This window comes from Cygnus olor, chromosome 19, assembly GCF_009769625.2.
Source record: "Cygnus olor isolate bCygOlo1 chromosome 19, bCygOlo1.pri.v2, whole genome shotgun sequence".
NCBI lineage: Eukaryota > Metazoa > Chordata > Aves > Anseriformes > Anatidae > Cygnus > Cygnus olor.
In genome coordinates this window covers 11,638,571-11,665,871 of record NC_049187.1, presented here as the reverse complement: position 1 = coordinate 11,665,871, position 27,301 = coordinate 11,638,571, and the positions used below count along the sequence as shown (strand labels likewise).

The following is a 27,301-nucleotide window of genomic DNA, read 5'->3' as shown; positions in this document are numbered from 1 at the left end:
GGAGGACAAACGCCACGCAGGGCCGGAGCTCTGTCTCCGCACAAGGACACGGCGCGGCGGGGGGCCGCTTTCCCGACAAAGCCTGACATTTTGGGGATAAAGTGTAAATAAAATAAAGCGCGGGGAGCGCCCGGCCGCGGGAGGAAAGAGTCAGCGCCGCGCTCGCTCTGCCGTGGAGGCTCGGCCGGCGCCAGACCCTGCGGCCAGGGCCCGCGGGCACGGCCGCCCGCGCGCCCTCCGCGCCCCCACAGCGGCTCGGCAGCCGGCGACGGGCGCCCCGCGCCCGGTCTCGCCCCGACGGGTGCGCCCGACGGCCCCGCCGAGCCCCGCGCGGAGGCCCCGGCGCTCACCGCCCGCTCGGGGCGCCGCGCCGCCAGGTTCCCTGCGCGGCGCCGGGCGCTGCCGGCACTAACCGCGGGCCGGCCGCCGGGGCTGTCCCCGCGCAGCTCCGGGGCGCCGGCGGGACGGGGCTCGACCCAGGGCGGACGGGCCCTGCGGTGCCTCCGCAGCCCAGGTGGCGACAGCTGCGGCGGGCCGCGCCGAGCCGCCGCCGCCCCCCTCCGACGGCACCGCAGGACCCCGGACCGCAACGGGTCCAAGCGCTGTGGAGCCCGCGGCGGGCAGCTCCCCCTTCGGAAGGACATTTTGTCTCAACGCTCGTTCAGCGCCGTTCGCTGCAACGTTAATTTCCAGGCGGCCGCTCCGCCTCGGCGCCGGCGTCCCCGCTAGCCGGGGCCGCCACCCACAGCAGCCCCGGGTCCGCCGCACGGGCGCAGCCCCCCGTCCCTGAGGGGCTCTGGGCGTTCGCACGATCGCGGTGGGAAGCTGCCAAAGGCGGCCCGCTCAGAAACACGCTCCGAGTCTCGCAGCGTGCCTCCGAGGCGGGCCGGGCCACGCTGCCAGGGCTTCGCTCGCCGCCGGCGGGCACCGCGGGGCCGAGCCGGCCCTGCCGAGCCGTGCCGGGCCGGGCTGAGCCGGGCCAGGCCGGCGGGACGCACGGAGTGCTCTTACTGTTGGTAGTCCTGTTTGCAGTAGAGCTTTCGGTCCCGGAAGTAGCAGCTGGTGGTGAGGGCTTGCTGACACACCGCGCACTGCAAACACTCTTCGTGCCAGGAGGACTCGTTCACCCTCATCAGAAACCGATCCGAGATGGGCCTCTGGCAGCCTTCGCACACGGCCTGGTGCTGGCAGTCCGACCCTGGGAACGGCAAAGAGCGGCGTGAAGCGGCGGGACGGGCCCGCGCCTCCCCGGCCCCGCGCCGCTCTCCCGCCCAGCCCCGGCCCCGGCCCCGGTCCCGGCCCCGGTCCCGGCCCCGCCGCGGCGCCCGGAGTCGGGCAGCCGCGAGCAGCGCAGCTCGGCCGGCCTCGGACTTCGGCAGGGGCGAGCGTGGCCGCCTCCAGGTCTGCGCCCCGCAAGTGTCAGTTAGAAAGTTCCGCGCCCGCCTGCAGCCCGGGGCGAGGCTGCTCAGCCCGCAGCCAGCCGGGCTCGGGCTCCGTCAGAGCGCAGCCCCGGGCACCGAGCGGAGCCAGGGGAGCAGCAGGGTTTGCTTTTTGGCATAGCCGAGAAACGAGCAGCAACTCACCCAGTAACACTCCTAACGTGGCCGGACCCGAGCGCAGAGGGTGATCTTCCATTTTAATACCGTCCAGCATCTTTGAGCAGTCCGACTGGCCCCGCGTAAAGCACCTTTCCAAGGACTCGGGACCTGTTGCAATATCCATGGGGCAGGCGGCGGCGCTGCCCGGCGCTCCGGGGCGGCCGGGGGAGAAGGGCTGCCGGGCGGCGGGGCCGGCTCAGCCCCGCGTCTGGCCGAGCTCTGGGACACTCTGTTGCTGGGAGGAGGGAGTCGCTTTTATTTTTATCTGGGAGACATGAGGAGCGTTTCCTGCCTGAACTTCCAGAGACGGGGGGCAGAGGAAGGAGCCGGCGCCGCTGCCCATGGGGGCAGCCCGTGCTACACAGGCGCGCACATGCTCCGCACACGGCGCTGGGCAGCCCGCGTTGTCACCTGCTCGCCGGGAGCGCCGGAGCCCCACGCCCTCCGCGGAGGGCCCTCCCGGGGCCGGGGCCGGGGCCGGGGCCGGGGCGGGGCCGGGGCCGGGGCCGGGGGCCGGGGCCGGGGCCGGGCGGAGCGGCGCGGCGGGGCCGGGCGGGGCGGCGGGGCTTCCCCGGCGCTCCGCAGCCCATGTGCCATGCGGCGTCCCGAGGAGCCGCGCCGTTTAGAGAAGGGGCCGCGGCGGAGGAACACACCCCCCGGCGCCTCACCCCTCCTCAAACTTGCTGACATTTGAACTCCATTGGTGCGCGCCGTATCGCTGCGCCGCGGTGATCCGTCTCCTCGACGTCAAATAGTGCCCTGGCCCCGGCGGGCCCCCGCAGCCCCCGAAGCGCGGCGGCGCTCGAGGCGCGGGGCGGGGCGGGCTCCGCGCACCACCCGGGGCGACTCGGGGCGGCCGCGGGGCGCGCGGGCAGCGCGCGGGGCCGGGGCGCGCCCCCGCGGGCCGGGGGCCTCGGCCTGGGCCTGGGGCCGGGGCGGGGCCGGGGCCGGGGCCGGGGCCGGGCGAGCGGCCGGGAGAAGAGAGCGCGGCCGCCGAGGAGCGGCCCCGAGCGGCGCCCTGAGTCCCCGCCGGGCTCCGCTCCGGCCGGGCGGCGGCCGACAGCCGGCAGCTCGGCCCGACGGCAGCTCCTGGCTCCTGCCCCGGGGTACGTAGCTGCGCCGCCGGCCCCGCCGCGCGGGCGGCCCGCCGGCCAGGGCCGCGGGCAGGTGGCGGCGGGGCCCGGACGGCCGCGGGCAGCCCCCGGGCGAGAGCCGCCGGGCGGCGGGGCCGCGCCTTTGTCCCCGCCGGCACCTGGCGGGGACGGGGCAGGGAGCGGGGCCGCGCCGTTAACGCCCGTCGCTGCCGGCCGGCTCCGCTACGGCGCGGGGCTGGGGCCCTGGCCCCGGCTGCCCACGGAGGGGCCCGGCGGCCGGCGCGGAGCGGCGCGGAGCGGGGCCGGGCGGCCGCCGCAGGGCTACCGGGCGGCGCCCCGCGGGGCTCGGCGTGCGGGCGCGGAGGGCCCGGCCCGGCCCGGCCCGAGGGAGCGTCCGGTGACTCCGCTCCTTTCCGCAGGGCCGGCGCCCGGGCCGAGGGCGGCGGGACCGTCCCGCGGCGGTGCCCGGGGGCGCTCAGCGCGCTCGGGAGCGCTGTGTCCGCACGTACTGTCTAAATACCGTTTAACGCGACTGGTTGCAGAGAGCTTTGGATGTGCTGTACTGTTTCGTTCTCTTAAATGCAAAAGTATTTGAACGCGTCGATGCTCTGTGTTTATATATATAATTACATGTTTGCACACAATATGTATGTGCGAAAAAAAAAAAAGCATATTTTAATTTACCGCGCTCTTCTATTCTTTTTTGTTCAGAAAGAAACATATAAGAAAAGCGATACCCACCGCTCTCCATATGCTAGAGAGAGAATTCCTGAAATACCGTGTTTGGGGCTTTCCTTTCGTTTTTGTTTTTTTGCTGATACCATTAAAAATTTAAATCTAAGGAAATAAAAGTCTGGAAAGGATTCAGTACCGGGTTTCTTAATGTGACCCGTGATATGCTGTGACCCTGCTGAAGGAAGAGAGTTTATTTTGTAATGCTCCCAAAATATTGATATTTAATAAGCAGGACAAGTGTTAACTTGAATTACTTAATGCTTTTTTTTCTGGGTCTTAAGGTAAAGCCTTCTTTCTCTTCGTACAGAAACATCTCTGAATGAAATTCATAATTATGTTTTAGTCAAATATTTTGGAAAGGGTTTTAAGTAGTAGAGCTTACTTAATTTTTGTTCGGGACAATACAAATCTGAAAACCTTTGTAGCTAATACTGAAAAAATAATATATGATTATTTAATTCTGAGATCAAGATAAAAGCTGCTTAGATTTTAGAGTTCAATCAGTGGAGAAAAAAAAGCTTCTCGTTTACATTAATTTTTTATGTTCCCTTCCTATTGTCGTGTAAGGATTCAGTTTTCTCCATCGCACAACGGCTATGTTAAACTGTGTTCGACAATTGCGAGGAAAATGGGAGTCCCTCTGTCCTTTCCGCAATAGTTTTTGTAACTTCAAATTAAAAAAGGAAAAAAAAAAAAAAAAAAACCAATCCTCTGCGGCGGGACCGTTGAGAGAGGAACGGGAACCCTCCCAAACTCGCACCCACAGCAATAATTCAATCTTTGTTCGTGGGCTTTTACTCACAAATATCACACCAAAGATTTGTTACTTCTTGCCATGTGTGTGTACGAACACTGCACCGGATAATTGTTATCCCTGCCTGTTACCCCGAGAACAATTCGATGAGGTGTTATATTCGGTTTATAAAGTGCTTTTAACGAAAAACAAAATACAATTAAAACACCCACGCGCAAAACCATCACAGAAATAAAACATAACCAAGCCTGACACAACCCCTCCTCCCCGTGGCTTGGTTCTAATTCCGTATTTATTTGCAAGACAGATCTTTTTGTTTTGAGGTGTTTTGTTTTAATTTTGAGAGTTGAGCAACCAGTCACCCTTCCGTATTTCCTAAACAAGGCAGGGAAGAATAGGGTATAGGAGTAAATAACGCTGGTTTGAATCCACCTAAGGAACCTTCGTGGCTGCTGCAGTTGTGCGCGTGGATTCGCGCAGCTCCCGCGGCCGAGGATGAAGCGGTGACCGCCCGCGTGGGAGCGGCGCTCCCGTCCTCTTCCCTCGTCGTCGGCCCTGCTCAGGCGCGTGCACGCGTGTGCCCGAGCGCCGGGGAGCCCGGGGGGGCTCGGCCGTGGGTGCGCGGCGAGACCCTCTCCCGGCGGGTGTGCAGATGTGTGCGTGACAGACCCGCTGTGCTTCGCGCTGCGTGTGCGTGCCCGGGACGGCGGAGGGCCCCGGTCTGAACGAAGGAGAGGAAGGAGAGGAAGGAGAGGAAGGAGAGGAAGGAGAGGAAGGAGAGGAAGGAGAGGAAGGAGAGGACCTCTCCGTTTTCTCTGCGTGAGCGTGTAGCCCCTGGTCGGGTGTGTGGGTGTCTGCGCATCCTGGCTGCGTGCATGCGTGTGCAGCCCCGTCTGTGCCCGTGCTTTTTTCTGCACTCCCGGCGGGGTGCGTGCGGGCCGCCCCGCCGGGCCCAGCGCGACGTTCCCCGAGGTGCGTGCGTGCGGTCCGTCGGGGCGCGAGCCGCGCAGCGTTCGCCGCCCCTGGAGCGGTGTCCGCAACCCGCGGGGGTGCGGGGGGAGCTCCGCAGGGTGCGGACTTTGCCGAGCCGATGCGGAGCGTGCCGCCTGGCCGCGCGGGGCGCGCAGCCCCTCGGGCGAAAAGCCTGATCTCCGGCTGCGGGCGGGCTCCCCGGTCCGCTGGAGGCGGCGACCGCGCTGCGACCGCGGTCCGGCTCGGCTCGGCCCGGCCCGGCCCGGCCCGGCTCTGCTGCTCGGGGCGGCCTCGGGCGCAGCCTGCCCCCTGCCGGCACGCGGCGGCACGGCCGGGGCGAGCCGCGGGCGGTGCGGGGCCGGGCCGAGAGCGGGCCGGGGTCAGCCGGGGCGAGGCGAGCCCGGGAAGCCCGGGGCCGGCGCCGCGGCTCTGGGCCCGGGGCCGGAGCGCAGGGCCCGGGGGCGGCCCCGCGGGGAGGCGGCGGCCGCCCTGCTCGCCCCCGGCCGGCGCGGAGCAGCCTCTCGTCTGGCCGGGCGCCTGGGCCCGGGCGCCGCGGCCAGCGGCCCCGTCTGCAGCGATGCGGACGCGGGACGTGGGGGGAGCGGGGTGCCGCGGGGCTGCACTAGGTGCCGTCGGCTCCGTCTCACTTTGTCCTGTTTCTCTATCCACAGCTGGACTCCGCGAGTCGCTGCCCCGCGGAACCACGGCCTTCGCCGCTCGCAAGCGGCCGACACCGAACCGTCGCTGCCCGGAGACCGTCCCACGGCGGGGGCGGGCGGTGCTGTGGGAGCCCGGCCCTGCTCGTGGCGCACCGGCCCGGCCACACGGCGGGCAGGCACAGCTCGGGGCGGGCGCGGCGGGGGCGCCCGGTGCAGGAGACCCGCGGAGCCCTTCCCCGAGCGGCGGCCGCTCCCCAGAAGGGCTCTGCAGCCCGCGGCTCAGCCCGACGGAGCGCCCGGGGCGCCACCCGCCGTTCGGTGCTTCTCCCCCGACGGCCTCAGCCCCCGGGCCGGCTCCGCAGGCCGCCGAAGGGTCTGGGCCGTCGCGAGGGGACACTTGCAGCGTCGCCGGACCGGGAGCCGCGGCGGAGCGGCTCCGCAGCCCGGGAAGAGTGCACGTCGGGTGCGCTCGGCGATGACTGATGTAGCCCGCTCTCCCTCCCTCGGAAGGATAAATGTAAGCGAGCTGCAAAGTGTAGTTACTAATAACAATAACAATAAATTACCGTGCTGTTGCTCGGTAGCACAAACAAACGATCGCCGTGAACCACGCGGTGCCTCCCCGCGCCTCGCAGCCGCCCCTCCCCGGGGACCGGCCCGTCCCCCGCGGGCGGCTGGCGGGGACGGCCCGCCAACACCGCTAGGGCTCGGCCCGCAGCGGGCGGGGGCTTCGCCTTGGCCCCGGGCAGGGACCCTTCTCGCCCGGCAGCCTCGTGGAGCAGGTGACCGGTCAGCGACGAGGCCGGAGCAGTGCCAGGGAGCAGGGCCGGTGCCCAGGCAGCCCGGGGTGCAGCCGGCGGGTTGGTGGGTGGGTGGCCTGGAGCTGGCGCGGGCCCGCGCCCCGGGCCTGCGGTGATCGGTGCCGGCGCAGCCTTTCAAAGGACCCGACCCCTCCCAGGGAGCCCCGGGAACCCCCGCGCCGTCTCGGCGGGAGCGGGCCGGCAGACCGCGGTCGAAGGCTGTGCTCTGTGGAAGGCGGCGAGTACCGAGCCGGTATTTTAATTAAGCAGGGTCTCTTTGATATAGGCAGCCTGATGCTATCTCTGTGCGCTGTTCCCTTCACGGCAGCTTTTGGGTAGGAAAATTGCTGAGAAAGCTGGATCACATGGACTGTCTGAGCTGCTCAGAGCAGCGCCAGAAAGCCCCGGGGAAGGCAGCGGGTGCGTGTGTGAATGTGCGCGGCGCGCTGGGAGTTCCAGCTCTGCTGTGGTGCGGTGCGCGCTGTGTACATTTTCGGGGGGCCTGGAGGAACTATAGTCAATTTACCATGATTAAAGGCACAAGCAAGGAGGCGCCACACATTTGCATGTGCCTTCATCTTTTTTAAGTGGATTTTTGAGGGCAGTGCGGCAGACAGAGTTGGACTCCGCGTCCCCTCTCCGCCGGCGGAGCGCCTCGCCGTGCTGCCTGGTGGCGCGGCGGTCTCGGACCCTCCGCCCGCCCCGAGGGGCGAGGGCGCCGCGGACGGGCCTCGGCGCCAGGGCCCGTCAGGGCTGTACCGGCCCGGAGCGGTGCCGCTCCGCTGCCCGGTCCCTCGCTCCGTCGCAGACACGGCCCCGCGGGAGGCGCCGAGTCAGGCCCCGCGCGCCCGGATCCGGCCCGGCGACAGGCGCGGCTCCGCGCTGTCCTCCCTCTCGCCGCGGGCCAGCGGCTCGCCCGGCGCCGGGAGCTCCGGGACGGGCCGCGCCCTTCTGCGCCGTCCCGGGCGCCTCCGCACTCGCCTCGGCTCCAGCCCTCGAAGCCCTTCAGGCACCCCGCTCCCGCGGCCGGCTGCGGCCCGCGTTACCAGCGCAGCCGCATCCCTCGCCCCGGCCAAGGAGCTGCTCCCCGTGCGGGCAGGCACCGCCGCACCCGGGCGCTGCCCGGCCCGCAGCAGCCGCGCTGCGGAGGGGCCGTGGCGCGCGGGCCAGCGGACCCGCCGGGCAGGCGGCTCAGCCCCCGGGGCAGCGGCGGCGGACACCGGGCTCGGGTCCCAGCGAGGTCTCCCGGCTCCCGTTCCGACTCGGATTAGACTGAACCGGTCCTCGGCCCCGGTCGATCCTCGCCCGCTCCATCGACCTGCGCTCGCCCTCCTGGGCTCCCTGCGCGCCGGGCGCCGCGCTCGCGAGCTCGGGGAAGAGCGGGAGCGGCCGGGCCCGACGGGGCGGCCGGGCCAGGACGAGCCCCCGGCTGGCTGCGGCGTGGCGCGCACATGTGTCCCCGGCGGCGGCCCGGTGCCAGGTGCAGGGCTGGGGGCAGAGTTTACCGCCAGGTTCTGATGGCTCCACGGGTTTCCCAGCCCGAGGGAGGGCGGGGGTTCTTTCCCCAGTTCAGGGCAAATACCTTCATTTCACTGGGAAATTTAACCTCTCCTTGGAGTTGGATCCATTATAGGGGTTTAATATCCGCTCTTTTACAGCTCAGTGTTGTAAAGGCAGCAGCCAGGTCTGTGAACTCTGACATGTGCACCCGCGGGGGGGTGGGGGGGCCTGCCGGCGCGAGGCGCGCCTGCGAGCGCAGCCTTTCATCTGCGGGGTCGCCGCACCGGCCCCGCCGGTCGGCAGCGGGAGGGGGTGGCGGTCGCTCCCCACTCGGGCTGCCAAGTCGGGCCCGAAGCTCCCGCACTCCCCCTCGGGGCCCTCCGCGGAGTCCCAGGGGTTCCGCAGCCGCCGGCCACGAAGTGCCGGGGGTGCTGGCGTGGCCCATAGCTCCACCGACCCCGTGGGAGCGAGTTGTGTCTGCGCGGCGGAGGCCGTGCCCAGCTCGATGGCCTCCCCCTCGGCGGGGGCACGGCAGGTGCCCCGGGCGCCCCAGGTAGCCGTGCCGCGCACCCAGTCTGGCTGCCGCAGCTGCCTGTCTTGGTGTCTCTCCCTCTCGGAGGGATGCGCTCGGTAGCGACCGGTCATTTCCAGGGCAGCCGCCTCCACAGTTATAAACCGGGACCCGCTCCACGGAGCCGACCCTCCTGCACGGACGCGAATTGCACCGTACGTCCGGCAGGGTCTGCCGGAGGGACGGGAAGGGACGAGGGGACCCTGAATCTTCCGCTCTTTCTCCCGCAAATCGGCAGGTGCGTGGGACCAGCCCGGGAGGGGGCACCGGGCCGACGCTGACCGCGAGGCCGGGCCGGGCCGGGCCGTCGGGCCCTCACTCGGACGGGCGGGCGCTACCGCGGCAGCCGCGCCGGGAGTGCCCTGTGCCGGGGGCAGCGGCCGCGCCAGGCTGCCCGGGCAGGAGCTCGGCGCCCGCGGGGGCAGCCGCCGGGAGCAGCGGGTCACTCCGCCCGCCGCGCAGTGCTGCTGGCTCCCGGTACAGGCGGCTGGCCCGTGCCGCCCGCGCCACGGCTCGAGGCGGCGCCGGGGGCTCCGTTGGCGCGGGGCAGTCCCGGGGACGCGTGTGCGGCTGCCGACGGCGGCGATGCTGCCCGCCGGGCGGGGCGCGGGTTCCCGTTGGAGGGGCGGACGGAGCCGCCCGTTCCTCGGCTTTGCGGACGCACTGCGGGATCGCTTCTACACATGTAATCGAAAAACCTAAATAAAACCCGATTTTCAGGGAAAAGAAAGATTCCAACAACGAGAAACCGTTTCCTGCTCAGGCTGGGCAGCCGCTCGCTTACGACCAACGTTTCTGCGCCGACAGGAGCGCAGACCCCGGCCGCTCTCCTTCCTCCCCCGCAGCACCGAGCTCGGCGCAGCGCGGGCACGACGGCGCCGTGCACCACCGAAGCCGGCTCCGCTGCCCGCCCGGGCTCCGCCGCAGCCCGCGCAGCTCCCGCGCTCCCGGGGCCCGGCCGCCGGGGCCTCGTCGGCCGGGCTGCGCCGCTGCCCTGCCGCACTGCTCGCCGCTCAGCCCGCCCCGCACGGCCCCAGGCCGCGAGCACGGGGACCGAGCGGCCCGGCCCGCCGAGCCCGGGGCGCTGCTGCCGCCCGCCCGCAGCCCCGCCAGGTGCCGGCGCCGCGCGCGAGCCGGGGGGGCCGCGGCCCGGCCCTGCCTCGAGGCCGCGCAGACGCCGGCAGGACGCGGCCGGGAGCCTGGCCCGGCAGCGGCCCCGCAGCGCCGGGGCGACCGGGCCGGCCCCTCGGCCTCTTCTCTGCTCGGGAGCCTGCGGCCCGGCCGGTCCCGTCCCGGGCGCAGCGGGGGCGAGCGCCCACCTTCCGGGGGCGGGCGGGACGCCGAGCGCGGAGCCCGGGCCGGGGGCACCCCCGAGCCGCCGGGAGCTCCGCGCCCACCGGTCGCCGCCCGCTTCTGAAGCTTGTCCCGGCGCTGCCGGAGCTGCGCCGGGGTCGACGGGGCTCCCCTTTTGCACGACCACAACCGGCGCTCCTGCACTGCTTGTTGCTCCTCACGGGGAGAAATGCGAAATGAAGACCGAAGAAGGAAGAAGGAAGAGAGGGCTTTGTATATAAGATAGTATAACTTTCTATGTACGTTATTAATAGTTACCAGAAAATATAAGTTGTAGGCAGTTATGTTACATTATCTGGTCCGGCTTTTCTGCCGTGGGTCTCCTGGACTAGCTTTGTAAATAGAAAATAATCACATGAAATGGGGAAATACCAGAAAGAGTGCAAATAAATAGTGCTGTTAACCTTGCCGGTCTGTGCACTCCCTTGAATAGCAAAGCCGAGAGCTCCTTTCTGGTTTATATTAGTGATTATTGCACTGTCATTAAAGAATGCAGGGGTGGAAATATTTGCTTCGGGACGCTAAGCACACACAGTACAGCAAGAGGGGAAGAAATCGTTGGGGTGTGTGTGCCACACAAAAAGAGGAGAAACGCCAAAACAAAAACCCAGAATAGCCAAAAGCAGGAGAACCTGCGTGGGGAAGACTCCGTTCCCTGCTCCACTTTGCAATCCCGAGCGCCGGTGGAGCTGCTCCCGCCTCTCTCCATTTCATATCCATTTTGCTTACAGGCTACTGCCTCCAAACTCCGTAACACACATCTGGCAGTTTGTCATGAAGAGCAGTTGCGTGATGTAATTCCACAACATGACATGTTCTCACCTGATGCCAACTGATCACTGTAAAGATGCACACGAAGCTTCAGGCTCTTCTGGCAGCATTTTCTTGTCCTCTCTCTTTCTCTTGCATGTCTGCGTTTATCTGACATGCTGGATGCTGGCAAGACAAGACTTGGAGCAGCCCTCGGAGGTCTTTATTAGAAGTCAGGGCTTCGATCAGCGAATACCAGCCCTATACTTTTGTTTTTTTTTGAAACCAGCTGCCCTCACTGTATTCCACAACTGCGTTATCTGCTCATAGTTCCGTCCCCCTGAGGAGCCAGGTGGCATGGGAGAACACTTCCCCCACCCCCTCACCCCGCCGTTATTCATAAGCACAAAACTTACAATTTCTCGTTATCTCGGAACGTAAGCGTATATAAACTCGTTTGGGATTGCTCTTCAGTCAGCCGCCACTTCTAATGGTGTTTTCCTAAAAGAAATCCGCTAATCCCAAGGCTCAAAGGTTGTCACAAACAATAAACACTTTCACCTTTAGCCTCATTTGGACAATGGCAGATGAGCCAATTTGACACTCCTCTTCGCACCACAGATTTGCTCCCCTAATTATTTTACCATTCTTACTCTTGGTTAGAATAGAGGCACGCCTAGCATCTGCATTATTTTTGCTAGAGAAACGGCTCTATTGTACACTCCGGTGTCCTGTAGCTCTGCACGTAGAAAATCGAGAACAATCAAAGGGCAACGGAGCTGGTTTGACCGCTTCCAGCTGAAGTCTCATTTTCCCTCTTCCCCTAGAGATATCCTGGTTATCCGTGGAGTTCAGTGTTTGTGTAATACATGGGGAGAAGAGGTATTCCCCAAGAACTGTCAGGTCATCTGATAAAAGTGTGGCAAAGCAGTCACATTTACCACAGATTTGGAGCGCCCTTTCAACCTGGGTCAAAAGGGACTAAAAAGCAGTGAAGTGGAAGAGTGGATGGAGAACTTCAAAGTGATTTTCAATGAGATCTCAGTGGACGTGAATGCATTTGGTCGCAGTCTCAATCACTTGAAAACATGGGTGATACGTGCCATCCCCTACCCTACTTCCCCCCTCAAATGATGATCTTACACTTCTGAAGCAGTGACTTCGCTAGCATGAATTATGATTTGTTCAGTCACTTACCCACAGAGAGTTAATCCTTCCCCCCACCCCCTTTCCTAAATCAGGATTTCCTTAACGCTAAGGGTTGAAAAAATCAGACCCAAGAAGCCTGTCATATAAACCAGTAGATAAAGGCATTCACATTTCTGATTTGGGATGCAACATTATGATTAGAGCAACTGGGTTAATGAGCTAAAGTGGAAAAATATGTTCTACAAGCCTAATTGACCACCGTATCTTTAGAAGACCTCAGCTCAGGAAAACATCCCAATGCAGCACAGCATTTCAGCCTGCACTTAAGAGCTACGCTGAACATGACAGGCTCAGAGAGAAGGTGGGGTGAAGGAAAGAGAGCCTTCCTCCTCGCTCCCGTGAGCTGCGTTTGCAGACTTTTCCAGTCCCAGCTGTGCATATCTTCCAGCAGAAACTCACAATTTGCAGCAGCTCCCAACAGCCCCGGCAGCAGCAGGCGAGCTGCCCCTTGTGGGGCAGGAGCCAGGCACAAGCTAGGCTCCTGCTCCTCAGTGCCTGCTGAGATAGGACCTCCCGGAACAGATAGCTAGGCTCACGTTCTTAAATATCAGCAGCATGAGTGCCTGGGGTTTGATTTTTGCTAGTGTCAAGGAATAAACCCATTGGTCATAAAAATTAGGGTAAGACTGAATGTATTGATGTGTAGTAATACTTTATATTACAGATTATAAGGTTACTCAGGAGACTAATGCAGTATATTAAAGGGATTCTCACGTCCCATTTTCCTCAGCTACGAAAGCTGGTGAAGCGACAGGATCCAGGGTCATACACGTTTAGATTCATTCTTCTCTGAAATCACTCTATGTGATAAAGCAAGGAAAGCATCAGATACCAATTACATGATTTCAAAGTCATACATATATTGCACACTCCCCAGTTTATTATTTTTTTTCCTGACATCATTCACACTTGAAATTATCCTTGACTTTGTGTGGAGTTGCAATCAAAGACATTAAGAAAAGTGTGGTTAATTAGTAAAATAAGATAATAGGAAGGTACTAAGATTCTGCTATTAAAATAGGAAGGGACAGTTGTAAAGCCTGTAACAGTTTGCACTTTCATGCTCAGTTTGCCAGAGAAGGTAGGAAAAAAAAAAAAGTTGCGCAGCATTAACATGTCGTTGTGAACTCTTAGAGCATCTCTTGTTGCCAGAGAAGCCACTTCTCACTGAAGCAACTGCTGTCATTTAAAAATACCTCTGGATCCAGCACCCAAGGACAGATAAGACAACACCAGGACCCCCATTATTTCTGGAGGGGATGACACCTCTGCCATAGGCATGGATGAGCCAGCTCCTGTTCAAGGACTGGGCTCTCTGCAAAGAGGTAGAGGGAGGGTATGACAAAGACAATTTGAAACTCTGAATTTAGGTGCTGGAAAAAGGCTGGGAAGAGGCAGATAACAGGAGCCATGAAGACTGAAACACGGTACAAGTGGGGAGGAATTTTAAGGGTAACATTTTGTTTCCTTTGTCAGGTGAAAGACATGCAGAGCAGTTGTTACTGATGTCCAAACAGAGCTTTCAGTGCTGAGATGTACATCTGGAAACATCAAGTGTCCACCAACAAGAACATACACTTCTAAAATATAATTACCTTGGAAAACTAGCATTTTAATTTCAATTACAATTGTTCTATGAGAGACAGATGTGAACTGTTAAAATGTTTATAACATGGTTTAACAGTAAAAAAAACAAATATTAATGAAATGCATTTCACTGATGGGATTTGATTGGCATGCTGTATTAATTACAGGCCTTTCACCTCTGAAACTGGTGTTCTAATCCTGTTGGTGCTCAGGGAAAACAATTTAAAACTTGTTTATATATTCTAAAATGATATAGGTATCTTGGAGAAAAAGGACTGAATTACAGCATTGGTTTCACTATAGATAAATACTTTAAAAGGAACATCTGCCAACATATACATTCCAGGCATCCTACAGTCCCAATGCACCTTGAATATCTACAGAGACTACTACATGCAAATAATAGCTATCAGACTCTTAACTTGGAGTGCAAGTTAAAATGGCAAGAAAGTTTCTCTAGCACCATCCGGCCAAGACCTGCAGATCATCTTCTCTCTACCAGCAGGTGGAGACAAGAACATTAGAGCATTCAAAAATCAATGAAAGGAAATTGATTTCCATATCACTAAGCCGATGTGTTAAAAACACATCATTTATCTTTAAGATTATCACAAGAGTGGTTTAGGGGCATAGGATCTTAAAACATTCTTTATTTTTATTCCTAGTTGCTAAAGCAGAGGGTACCATCTGATCACATTTATCTTTTTTTTTTTTCTTTTTCCTTTTTTCAGCCAGAAGTAGTAAGAACTTTCTTAACCTCCAGGGTAAAACATTAATTCAGCTTGTGTGTGGAGCCAGGGACACTGCCGAGCTTCTTTGCCGAGCATTCCACATGGAGTTAGTGCAGGCCGAAAGAGAAGGGGCGGACAGCCCCTGACCGTGGAGCCAGAACAAACAGCATTTGCGCTCAAGGGACAGTCTCTGACTGTGCAACCCAAGTCACTCCTGGCTTTAGCAGAGACGCTCTGTCTGCTTCCAGCCTTGGGTACATCATGTCCTTGTGCATCCACAAGCAGGGAAACAGCAATGTTCTCTCTCCTGTCTATACCTTGGAAGAGTACATACTGCTGTGCCATGCTCAGTGCAGCACCCACATCTGGCAGACCACTGGAGGGGACAGCTGAAGGAGACTACTAAGGGGAGAGTGTTTTAACCCTTTCCATAGGTAGGAAATTGAAATAGCGAATAAGCCATTTATTTAGAGCCCAGAGACCTCAAGTGCACACGAGTTCTTTGGCTCTTAAGCTTTGACCAAGCTAACATTAGACCACAATACACAAAAGAAAACCACAGAATGAACAAGCACTACCAATCAGCAAGGATGACAGGCATTACGAGCAGCCTAAATCCTGCAGTAACACCCGTTCCCCCCCCCCCCCCCCCCCCCCCCCAAACTTCAGCACTTTCCCTACTTGGACAGGGGATTGCATCTTGCACAGGGGATTGCATCTTACGTAATGGAGACCTGCACAGAGAGCGGGTAGCCCATGATCAGAACTAACCACTGAGAAAGCCCTGTGGAACCCAAAGCCATCGGCATAACCCATAGCCCAATTTAATTAAACAAACACAACTTGTTTGCTGATGACAAGGATGTGTTTTTCTCTGTAGTACAAACACTAACATTTAAAATATCATAATGTAGTAAGTAACTTAGCCCCTATCACAAAATGGAAGTGAGAAAAACAAAAACATAATGGGATAATATTTTTAACCATAAAACCAATTTTAGTCTATTCTATACATTCTATGGCAGGGTATTTTATGTGATTTGGATACAACTCTGCTAGCACATTAAAGTTTATTGGCCTTGAAAAAAATGGATGCATCACTGATGATAGAGACTTGGTGTTATACTGTCAATACACATTTTATGTGATCTCTGTCTTAAATACAATTCAGACCTTTGGACTCCGTACAGAGTTGGACTTCAGCCTTTTCCTGTAATTATTTGGTGTCTTGTTAACATTTTATAGGCATGTCTGTTTAAATAAACTTATTTGATGTGCATTTATTTTGGCTGTGGCCTGGTGTATAGGATGGATGTGCTTTTCTTTGTCTTTTAAAAGAAATCAAAGTAAAGCTGAACAATGGAACTGCAAGGGAAATAAATTTAAATATAGTGTTTGTTTCATTTAACAACAATACAATAGAGTTAAAATGAAATGGACCTGACAACATTATTTATGAGGATGTAATTATCCAAATGTTCTACACTTAGCATATAAATATTACAACCGTAAAGCATCTTTTTTTTTTTTTTGCCAGTTACGTTGAATGAATGTTGCATTTGAGCACAACAGGCACAATTTACTTGCAGTAATGGACTTTGAAAAAAGCTGAAATTTTAGAGGGCTTTTTAAAACTGCCCTTCTACTCTATTTTTATGTGTTTTCTGAACACTTTTGGAAGAAATAGAGTATTTTCATGTGCATCCTATGTGCCTTAAGGGAGATAATTTGTTTCAGCAATTGGCTCCAGCATGCAGAAAAGAGAACCCAGGAAGAGCAAGCCACTCACCCCTCTGCAACCACCTGTGCTGATGCTAATACCCTCAGCCCTTTCCAGGGAACCTGAAAAGGGAAAGAGCATGCAGGTTCCTCCCTTGGCATTACTCTTCCATCACCAGAATACACACAACCAAAGAGCCCAACAGATCCAGTCAGGTTCTGTTTTAAAAACTCGTTTAACTATATAGACTGTGCATTCTCCAAAGCCTCATTAAATCATCTGCTGGTACCACTGATCATATACTAATGATGTAAAAGTATGTTCTGTGGTAATTATGAAATACCTGGCAGCCTTTGCCCTCAAGATTCCAAGATATTAAGTGATGCTGACCTTATCACATACAAGTCAGGCTCAGGAAGGGAGGAAGGTAATAGCAGAGAAAGCTCAGAACATTATTTTCTTTCCCTATTCTTTACACAGAAAGGTTCCTAATAAGATTTTAAATTTCAGATGCTGAAAACAAAACAAATACAGAAACAAGAAGAACCATACTAAATTACACCTTGCCTTTCTTTATTACCATATGATATTCACAAGGACTTAGAAATAGGCAGAGAGATGTTTGCTGACCACTAAAAAACAGCAACTTCCAAAACGAACAGCATCTACACAAGCAACATTCAACAAAAGCTAGAAATAATTAGATACATTAAACAAAGAAATATTCTCAGTTTCTTTGAATTGCAGGGAGGATTTAACACTGTCTCCTTTATCACTTCAGTGCCAGTAACAGTACCTTCAACAAACTGCTGTGAGCTTCTCAGAGGCTTGCACATACTGACAGTCCTTTTCTCTGCTCCCTAACAGCACTCTGCCCTGCCGTCCTTGTTTCACAAGGGGCAATTGTTCCTGTAGTTTTTTGCTGAGATCTCACCCAAGCACACCAGCCCCAACCTTGCAGAGCTGTAGGTTCAGCAGGGCCAGCAGCATCCATCAGTGAGTGAAAGGGGCTGGGCCAGGTAAGGAACTGCACTTCCTTCTTAATGAGGTACAACTGAGGACTGAGCAAGAGAACTCATGGAAACCATCAATTAATTCAGTAAATACACTGCATAGAAAACAGACTTCTGTGAGAAATTCTGTTTGTTTGGCTGTTGTGGTTTTGTTTGTTTGTTTTTCCCAGGTTTTCCATTTCTCTTGCTAAGTAAGGATTTTTATTTCTACAAACATGGAGACACATTGATGCAAGCAGAGTGGTATGTATTGTAAAATATGCCTTGGGCAAAACATTGTCATTCTAACATCTTTCTCAATGAACTAGGTTGATTGTCAATGTGGACATGGCTTTTCATTTTAGTATAACAGGTACCGATGTACTGTGTACTCAGTGTGCAGAAAAGACCTCAGAAAGGAAATTTCGACTGTTTTTCAAGCAATTATGATCCTTTATCCTCACAGACTACTACTGTCATATTGTAGCAGAAAGAAGCAAAAGAAAAGGCATATATGTCCACACAGGCATCAGAGCTCTTGGAATTCAGTCATACTTTTCCTGCTTTTTAATCCCTGTATTGTCTGTATTACATCTTGCACAGTAGTAACATGGGCTATTCCTGGGTTCTCGTCTGATGCTTTCTTATGGTCAATACAATGAAAGAAAAGGGCTGCTAAGAAGGTACAGTCAAATTAAATCACAGTCACGAAGTTGGAAAACATTACCAGAAATCACAAAATATGACAAAAATAACGGATGACTTTGAAGTATAAATTTATATGTGAGCACTTATACCAATGCAAGCAGCATTAAGAGTTTTCAGATTCACATTCTTATACCCTAAGCCTTTTGGAATAGGGTTTTGCTGAGGATACTTCCTGCATGCCACAGCTTTGTAAACTGATTGGTTAATGTTTCATTGTCATTCATCAACCACAGTTTGTTCAAACCGGACATCTCTATAGCAAGTTTGTGCAAGCCTTCTGTGGAGGATGAATTTCACCTCCATTGCACCTGCTGCTATGGCTCTGAAGAAGCAATTTTCTCTGGGGAAAGACTGTGACTGTTGATGATAGCATTGATACTGCATCTGTTCTCTACATCTACTTGCAAATCTGTCACATCAAGCTCTGAGATGATGAGGATAATTAAAGCCCAGCTGAATAACCTTCTAGGCCCCATTGAGAAAGAATGAATATTTCAGTGCTCAAACCCTGTTGCTACCCTCACAGATTACTCATCTTTCACTTCCCAGAAAAATAATACAACTGTCCCCTTTGCTGTCTCCTGTACATATCATCCTGCAGAATGAACTGGTTCCAAATCTTTATTTTTCCAGAAGTCACTGTTTGCCACTGGTTATTGCACTGGCAGAGCTACATGTAACTATTCCCTATATTAATTTCAAAGCATCAGAAACTAAATGAAGGATTCTTTTCTAATCAGGTCAAATCAAGAGCTAAACCTGCACCGTCAGAGAAACAAACTCGTGTTTCTTTTCTCACTTAGCTCCATCTACTGATACTACAGCAGATTGCACATGGCTGCAGAGCTGCACTACACATACCAGACATGCTCTGTCTTCCATCAATAATAATTTTAAGGTTAATTTTTCAAGAGATTAAAAAAAAATTGCTTTCACGGGAAAGATAAGTGATTGTGTATGTTTACCCCACGGGGTTTTTACATCAGAAGTGTGAAGTGAATTACAGGGTACAATAACCCAGAGGAAAGTTAGCTTCTTACTGGTGAAAAGTGTTTTGGATCCCATTCAATAATCCACTGTGAGACCACACATCAGAATTGTATTTATTTACAGAGCCAATTGAAATGGAGCCTGTAAGGAGGAGCCCAAGATCAGAGGCAAGATGCAGTTAAGATCTGAGAAAAGGCAGTGTTTGTGAGCAGAAATACTGAAGAGTGTACATGAGGCCAGATCTAGTAGCCTTTGCCCAGGCAAAATTCCCACTGAACTGAATGGGTTGAAGTCACTCGGTAGTTTGCCAGAGAAAGGCTTGTTAGCTCAAGCCTCTGGGTAATTTTCCTGTGATGTGCATGCCAGTCTGCTTTCATAAGTGCTGGCGCCCAGTCTTCCCCTGGCTCTTCTGAGTTAATTCTCCATTTTGCTAAGAATCTAACCATGGAGCCAAGTCATACCTCTGCCCTCCCCTCAACCTCTCTGCTCCCTACCTCTGTGCAAACCAATCAAACAGGTGATAAAATTGTACATTTTATTTAGTGGTATTGTTTGATTATCATTATTTTGTTGATCTGTGCTGCAGGACTTTCTTATTAGGACATTATTATTGCTAAGGAAAAAAAAAAAAGGAACATGAGATTGGAAAAGCCTGTCCTCATTTATACCTGAGCAAGTTTCTTGGGGACAAAATGCTGAAACCCTTATTCAGGAAAAAAATATATATATATATATATATTTTATATATATATATATATAAATCAAGCTCTTAAAATTCATTCATTTGGCTCAAAACCACTAAGATCAATAAGCAATGCTTGAGTTTTCCTCCTGCCCTTGGAGCAGTCAGAGTCATATTGCCAGCTTTTAGCTCTAAGTATGGGGACTAGAATCTCACATTTTAAATTAAACACTAGGAGTCCCATCTAGCCTCATGGCTCCTGGAACTGGGACTTTAAAGCACTATTAAATCCCATGACACCTATGCTAAAACCCCAATATGTATATGGGGCTGGGTCATACTCTTTTAAGAAAAGGCTGAATGAAAGCGGAGTGGGAAATAGCCACATTTTTGCCTTTTTTATTTTCAATTTGGAACAACAAAGAGAGCTTTTGAGAGCTCATGTTTTGCAGAACATAGTTGGAAGAAAAAACATGGCTCTTATCAGGGCAAAGATCTTCAAGAAGCAGCAGACACTGCCAACCACTTCCCTGAGCCGTGGTGCCCTTCTCCTAGCACTGGGCATATGCTCCAAAGTGAAACTTGCTCTACTTACGTTAAACTGATAGTGCAAGTAGTAAAGTCTTTTTCCTTTCGGTTTAAATGAATCCTTGCCACTTAAGTTCATGTTTATTTTTATAATATGGACTCTATGTCGTTTATTGCTCCCAAAGGGACTCCAAATACCATGATGGTTATGAGTGAACCTGGGAATATACTTCTGAATTACTTGTGATTTATCCTCCTGCTGATGCACATAATAATGCAGCTCTTCCAAAGCCTGTTCAAGGCTTTTAATTATTAATTTCTGTACTTTGTGTGGCATCATGTGACAGTTATTGCTGCTGTGGGTGGGAATTACTGTGCCTGTGCTTGCTGGTAACAACTTTGTCATTGGGAATTTTATATTTCAGGCTGAACACTGAATAGCTTTGGAATGGCTTGAACCTGTCCGCAACAATGGCACAAATGTCATATAAAACCAGGCCCTCTGCAGTATCAAGATGCTGAGGAGTGCAGAGCTCAAAGGGAACCATGAACACAGTGGGGACAAAGGATGCCTCGGGACCTTCGCAGCACGGCTAGAAGTGGGGCCATCAGCAAGGATGTGCCACCATGCGACCCTGCCCACGCTGCCTGGACAAGCAGGCCATGCTCATCTCTAGTGAGAGCAGCCCAGCATTTCGGGTGGTTAATGTCACTAATATTGGCACATGTATTCACATTCAGAGATTCCCGTTTAATAACTGTAGGCTATAGCTCAGCTTTGGCAATAGAAGATGATGGCTCTTGATTTCACAGACCTGAAGCTTTATACATTAGTTGAAACATCAAGAAATGTCCCCAGTTGCTTTTGAGGCTAGCTTCCACCCTTTGCACCCTTACCCTCTGAATACCCAGCATCACAAGAGAATGTTCCTGGCATGTATTTATACCACAGTCCTGCCATGCTCATTTTGTTGGGTCAGAGCCCCAGTGTGCTTCAATCTACTTGCAAGAGGCCAGTCCCTGATTTCACGGCCAATGGCTTTGTATCTGCAGCTCTTCCAGGAACATCACATATATCTTGCACACAGCACACCTTCCAGACTGCCTCAGACTTCACTGTTACCTCTTACTAAAGATATTAGAAGAATAGAGTCATTCTACATATAACAAAATATTTCTCAGTACTAGCAGCCAACCAGCTCTAATTCCATGTAACTCCTTGAAAAAGCCAACAGGTCCAAATAGGTCTGTTGACTTAACAGCTTGTTCTGGATGCCACCTCCAAGCAATTGGAAGAGAAGAATGTTATGAGGAGTAGTCAGCATGGATTCACCAAGGAGAAGGCATGCTCGACCAACCTTGTTGCCTTCTATGATGGCATCACCAGCTGAGTAGATGGGGGGAGAGCAGTGGATGTCATCTACCTTGACTTTAGCAAGGCTTTCGATACTGTCTCCCATGACATCCTGATAGCAAAGCTGAGAAAGTGTGGGGATAGAGGAGTGGACAGTAAGGTGGATTGAGAACTGGCTGACTGGCCGAGCTTAGAGGGTGGTGATTGGCGGCGCAGAGTCCAGCTGGAGACCTGTGACTAGCGGCGTTCCCCAGGGGTCGGTGCTGGGTCCGCTCTTGTTCAACATCTTCATCAACGACCTTGATGAGGGAATAGTGTCTGCCCCCAGCAAGTACGCCGATGACACAAAGCTTGGAGGAGTGGCTGACACCAGAAGGCTGTGCTGCCGTTCAGTGAGACTTGGACCAGCTGGAGAGATGGGCAGGTTGAGGTTTAATAAGAGCAAGTGTAGAGTCCTGCACCTGGCAAGGAACAACCGGACATATCAGTACAGGCTGGGGGACAACCTGCTGGAGAGGAGCTCTGAGGAGAAGGACCTGGGGGTCCTGGTGGACAACAGGTTGACCATGAGCCAGCAGTGTGCCCTCGTGGACAAGAAGGCCAATGGGATCCTGGCGTGCATTAAAAGGAGCATGGCCAGCAGGTCAAGGGAGGTGATCCTCCCCCTCTACTCTGCCCTGCTCAGGCCTCACCTGGAGTACTGTGTCCAGTTCTGGGCTCCCCGGTACAAAAAAGACAGGGATCTCCTGGAAAGAGGCCAGCGGAGGGCCACAAAGATGATATGGGGCCTGGAGCATCTTCCCTATGAGGAAAGGCTGAGAGACCTGGGTCTGTTCAGCCTGGAGAAAAGAAGACTGAGAGGGGATCTCATCAATGTGTATAAATACCTGAGGTGTGGGAGACAGAGGGATTTGGCCAACCTCTTTTCAGTGGTTTGTGGGGATAGGACAAGGGGCAATGGCCACAAGATAGAGCACAGGAAGTTCCGCACCAACATGCGAAAGAAATTCTTCACAGCGAGGGTGATGGAACACTGGAACAGGCTGCCCAGGGAGGTTGTGGAGTCTCCTTCTCTGGAGATACTCAAGGCGCGTCTGGACGCCTACCTGGGCAGCCTGCTCTAAGGAACCTGCTTTGGCAGGGGGGTTGGACCTGATGATCTTTCGAGGTCCCTTCCAACCCCTTCAATTCTGTGATTCTATGACTTCAGCATGCTCTTCTCCTCTGTTGGGACAAGTCTCTGGTAAGATTTGAGGAATTTTTGCAGCAACCTTATAAACAGCAACATACTGGTAAGCATTCGTGTTCCTGAGCAGCACAGGACATTCATTTTCCTGCTGTGAGTCTGTGTTGCCCTGTGTGGTGAAATGGGGCCTGGGGCTTTGCCACTCTGCCCCACGCACACAGCTTTTCTCAGGAGAAGCAGGGGTCTTACTGGGGCAGGAACGCATTGTACCTGGTGCTGTGTGCAGGCCTGGACCCCGCAGAGGAGGCTGCAGGACTGGGTCCATATGAAGACCTTCAGCAGCAGCCAGGGGAGAAACCCTCCCTCCCCCTTCCTCCTCAGTTACTGAATCTGTTTAAACTAGAGGAGAAGGGTGAGGAAGTGAGACCTTTTGGAGAAGCCACATAGATGTTTGTTTTCCTTGGGGGTTTATATCAACATTGGTCTTGACATTTTGCCTCTTATTATGTGTGGCTCTTTAAAGGGTGAAATAATATTTTCTTTTGCTTGAGAAAAGGACAAAGTTCAGACAAAGCGCTCAACCTGAAATCATTTTCTTCTTTCCCAACGGTTTACACATTGTCTATGCTATGGCTCTGTGTGAAGTGCCACTCTGCAAACAGAGGGAGCTGGTGGGGCCCCACTCCCCTAGGCCCACGCAAGCTGCGTCACGCGGGGCTTTGCATCCCTCGTGCCCACCTGCGCCACAGGCAGGGTCACAGTCACAAGGCAGGTTCGGTGTGCTGCCTAGCATGGGGCTTTAATAGTTTTCATAATTGATAAACCACTCTGTGAAGTTTGAAAATCCAGTTTCTTTCTCTCGCCCATCTAATCTCCCTTCATCTGGCAGAAGTCTGTTTCCAGCACAGGCTGTTTATCTGCGCACTAAGGTGTTGCTAAAGTCACTAGTCAAAGCATTTAGTAGTGACTGGGGTTGGGGTTGTCTTCTTTGCACAATACCCAGAAAGAGCTTTCACTCTGTTCTTGAGCCATGGCCTCTTGCTACACAGGGCTGAAAGGGAAGCAGCAGCAGAGATGGAGAAGGTCAGGCACAGAGGAGGTGCTGCCTCTGAACAGAAGTCCTAGGCTCAGAAGGAAGCACAGCATAGCCTGTAGTGATGGTTAGTTCGGGTCAGCCTAACTCATACAACTCCTCACCTGTATCCTAAAGCAAGCAAAAGCAAAAGCTTAGTTAAAATGTCAGTTTTAAAATGCCCCTCAGATTGAAAGAAGAGTCCTCAGAGCAAGAAACCCCAGTTGAACACAAGAGCAGTTCAATGGCTCAGACATGACTGAGAAGCAATTGAGTGAATAGCATGGGAAATACATATATCCAGAAGACAATGATGTGGGGATACTGTTGGTTTCGGAAAGCAGCCAGAGCTTTCAGGTGCTGCCCTCCCCGTGCCTTGCAGCGGTCGGCTGCCCACGCACCCGGTGGCAGCCCCGCCATCCGCCCAGGGCCCCCTCCCGTCCTGCCCCAGCAGGATCCGGCAGCCAGAGCGGGGGCACCTGCGCATGTGGGGAGGTGAGGGGCTGGGAGTCAAAATGAATTTGGTGGGGCAACTCACACGCCAAAGCCAAAAAGGGCCTAAGCCAGAGGAAAGCAAGTTTGGGGAGGCTGTTGCTGTGCTGAGTGCTGCTGGTGAAATGCTCAGTCATGGTATGAGCACAAAGACCAATTTCCTTTCCTAACCCATAAACATAAATGTCAGAGCTGTAAGCTGATGGGCTGGCTCTCCTCCCTGCTTTGCTAAACGTGCTGTTGCAAAGCTAAGGACTCTTGACACCATCAGAAATGAGGGCGAAGCATTTTCCTAGCTAGCACTGAAAAGCACTGAAAAGCAGTGAGTGCTGAAGCCAAGCAGATCTTTCACTGCAGAAGACAAGACCTGCCTCACAGCAGATTCAGCTGGAGATCGGGTTGGCAAACCGTCCTTGGCAAGGCACCTCAGGTATTGGCCAGGGAAGTCCCGGTGAAACAGCAGGGGAAACCAAAGATGAAAACCTTTCCTTGCTCTGACCATGGATTGCGCCATGGTACGTGGGTCTGTCAGCGCATGCTGTCTCTTGTGTGCTTGCAACCTAAATAATGCCCTTTTCTTATGCACTTACCTAGGCTTTTAGAGGCCTTTATCTTTTAATTCTACCTGAAGCTCGTAAGTGCTAATGCTTGGGTAAATAAAATATTTTTTACCTGGAAAAACTGTGGATGTTTCTTATCAGCATAAAATCGTAGCTTATTTCTGAATTTGATAAGGTTAGCCACCTCTATTGCCCTTTGTAGACAAATTTTATTTTGTGAAAGATTTTGGGGTTTGTTACACTCATTAGAAAGATAAATATAATATTTTGTTACACACTAATTGCTATAGATACAGAGCACTGCATTATAAACACATTACATTACTCATTTGCAGAATTATTTTACTCCAATATTTCATTGTAACCTAGTAAATCTACATAGTGTGAAATCAAGTGAAAACAGATCCATATAATAATCTGCAAACCTCTGGTAGTAAAATAGGATTTTTCTGTAACTCATGTATTTCTAGTTCAGACATATTTTTTTTATTCAGTGTTCTCTTTAGGAATGTGTTTCACAGAGAGACAGTCTTCAAGCAATACAAGCCCATAAAATACGCATCAACAAAAAGTTAGCAAATGTTTTATAATGTCACACAACTAGTTGAGATAAGAAAGGAACAGAGACTGTGCTGTGCCCTCCGGGGTGCAATGGAAAGGCTTGCCTTGCTATGATGTAGCTTACCCAAGTGGCTCCAAAGTACGCAATGCATTAGCATTACCTCAAAACAGCTGTTCAAATGCTGTAGGACATGCAGCAGACCTCTGACCTGCAGGTGAAGATGGAATGAATGCAAATCATAATTTCCCAATTATTTTGGGGTGAAATGTGACACTGGAGTTAGTGCTCACCAATCAGGTTAACAAGTTAGCTGAAACTTTATCTTTCTGTACTTGAATTACTGGGAAATCGTCTTGCTGCCCTGATGGAAGAGATATGGACCGTCACCCATTTACAGAAGGGCTGCAGGAGCTGAATGCCACTCCCTGGCACTGCGGCATCCCCTGGGCACTGCTGGGGTGCTGCTATCCTGCGCATGGCTGAGGGCAGCGGCACAGCCCTGACCATCCTTGCCTTCAGGGCCAGCTGCAGCCCAGTGCTGCAACTGCACAGCATCACATTGTTCTGCCTCGCACACATGAAACTAGGCCAGCGTGGCCATGCGTCTTGGTCTTGGAGGCTCCAAAGAGGTTGTGTTTGGTGGGCATTTACCTACAGACAGCAAGGGCAGCTTGTTGCAGAGCAAAGAGCAAGCAAGCAGTTCAGGAGCTTTCTGCGCCTCTGGCACCTCCATGCTAGCCACGAGGTTTCAGGAAGACCTGGAGGCTGCTCCCAGGAGCATGGCTGCAAGAGGCAGGGGGAGCAGAAGGCCAGGAGACCCCCTGCCCTGCACCACAGCACATGGATGGGGCCGCGCCATGCCAATGAGGACTGTAGCATCCACAGAGCAAATGTCTCTTCCCTCTGATAAGTGCACAATAATTTGAGCATCCCGTTAAAGCTGTAATGGTGTTCTGGGTGAAGGCTGATGCTTCTTTGAGTTTAACAGCTCATGGTAAATATGGTATATGTTGTCAGGGTAAGATTTATCCTTCCCTTTCATTCTACCAGCTGTCAAATGTGTTTGATTTTTCTTAGGCTTTGAGTGTAGAAGGAATTTAGCCAATAAGTACAACTGATGATGATTTTCACTTCAGTCTCAAGCATCTGCCATTCATAACGAAGCCTGATTAAAAATGTAAGAAGATTATTTTTAGTTTCAGAATGTGGCAGAGCCTCACTGCAAAACATGGTGCAAGGCATGAATAATTAATTACAAAAAAAATCAAGGTATATCAAGCGCCATAAAGCAAGCGAGTGAATGCTCCCACAGTGCTGCCTTGGCTGTGACGCACCCTGTGTGCAGAGCACAGTGAAGCAGGCATGCCTCCTGTGCAACTGCCAACTCTTCCTTTTCCATTGCAATTTTTGCTTTTCTTTTTTGGTCTTTCTGGCTCTGAGTCTCAAGTTTGTAACTCCCTGCCCTGTTAACAACTCCAGTATGGTTTTAGTGCCTGGTAATCACTCAGAAAGCAATGGGGGAAATGCAAGAGCAGCTCTCCAGGTGGTGGCAGGAGCAGACAGGATTGCTGAAATTCAGTTTTTCTTCCTTCAGGGTGGCTCAGTGGCTCAGTGTATGGAGAGGGGCCTCCCCTTGGTACTGAACAGGGCCCACAGCAGTGTTGGGTCCCCAGAGTCTCCCTGCAGCTCCAGTGAGAGCCACAGCCGTAGCCACCGCATGCAAGGGCTGAACCCACTGCTGCAGCCTGCCCACCTCCTTTGCTGTACTCCCGGAGGAACGTTAAAAAGAGCTTTGGGTAGAAACTGCAGCCGGTGGGAGGCTGCAGGGCTGAGCATTGACCCAACTGCTGCTCACGCAGCAAGGTGACAGGAGGCATTGGGACAGGCACGGGACTGTGGCACGGCCGTCATCCCCAGCTCTGGCACTGGTGGCTCCCCTGACCGTCACGCTGCTCTCTTCTGGGTACTTAGTGTATGCAAAAGCAACCAGTGAGGATTTGTTGTGTTAGAGATTCGCTTACTTTTAGTAACTTTATAAGACTACCCCTGGGCTCTTGGAAGAAATTGAAATTGACAGGCCTGAATTGTCTGATAATAAATTTATCAAGATGTTAATGATCATCAGCTTCTCTGTGTACTACT

The 27,301-nt window shown here is 53.9% G+C and overlaps 2 protein-coding genes and 1 long non-coding RNA gene across 4 annotated transcripts in view; 2 read left to right on the top strand and 1 right to left on the bottom strand.

Moving 5' to 3' along the window:
- LMX1B (LIM homeobox transcription factor 1 beta) overlaps positions 1–2,146 on the bottom strand; it is a 120,312-nt gene extending 118,166 nt beyond the window's left edge. The window contains exons 1-2 of one of the 2 annotated variants that reach the window (XM_040531772.1): positions 1,584–2,146; positions 1,012–1,198 (exon numbers count right to left, since the gene is read on the bottom strand). In XM_040531772.1, coding sequence (XP_040387706.1) covers positions 1,012–1,198; positions 1,584–1,722 — 326 coding nt within the window. In that variant the 5' untranslated portion in view covers positions 1,723–2,146. The remainder of the gene's footprint in view (positions 1–1,011; positions 1,199–1,583) is intronic. The other variant, XM_040531774.1, reaches the window with a different exon arrangement.
- A 1,877-nt stretch (positions 2,147–4,023) lies between these two features.
- On the top strand, positions 4,024–6,406 carry LOC121057620. Its single transcript, XM_040532066.1, has 3 exons — positions 4,024–4,084; positions 4,587–4,744; positions 5,825–6,406. Exons 1-3 carry the CDS (start codon positions 4,024–4,026, stop codon positions 6,293–6,295), a joined length of 690 nt encoding a protein of 229 aa, XP_040388000.1. The 3' UTR covers positions 6,296–6,406.
- A 10,011-nt stretch (positions 6,407–16,417) lies between these two features.
- LOC121057480 lies at positions 16,418–20,669 on the top strand. The gene is made up of 3 exons (XR_005813807.1): positions 16,418–16,460; positions 16,901–17,052; positions 20,359–20,669. It is a non-coding gene; the product is annotated as an uncharacterized LOC121057480 (long non-coding RNA).
- Positions 20,670–27,301: the final 6,632 nt, after the last annotated feature.

Coding starts and splice junctions, on each gene's coding strand:
- LOC121057620 (XM_040532066.1), top strand. CDS start 4,024: ATGTTAAACTGTGTTCGACAATTGCGAGGAAAATGGGAGTCCCTCTGT. Junction 4,085..4,586: donor CCTCTGTCCTTTCCGCAATA/GTTTTTGTAACT, acceptor AATAGGGTATAG/GAGTAAATAACGCTGGTTTG. Junction 4,745..5,824: donor TCGTCGTCGGCCCTGCTCAG/GCGCGTGCACGC, acceptor CTCTATCCACAG/CTGGACTCCGCGAGTCGCTG.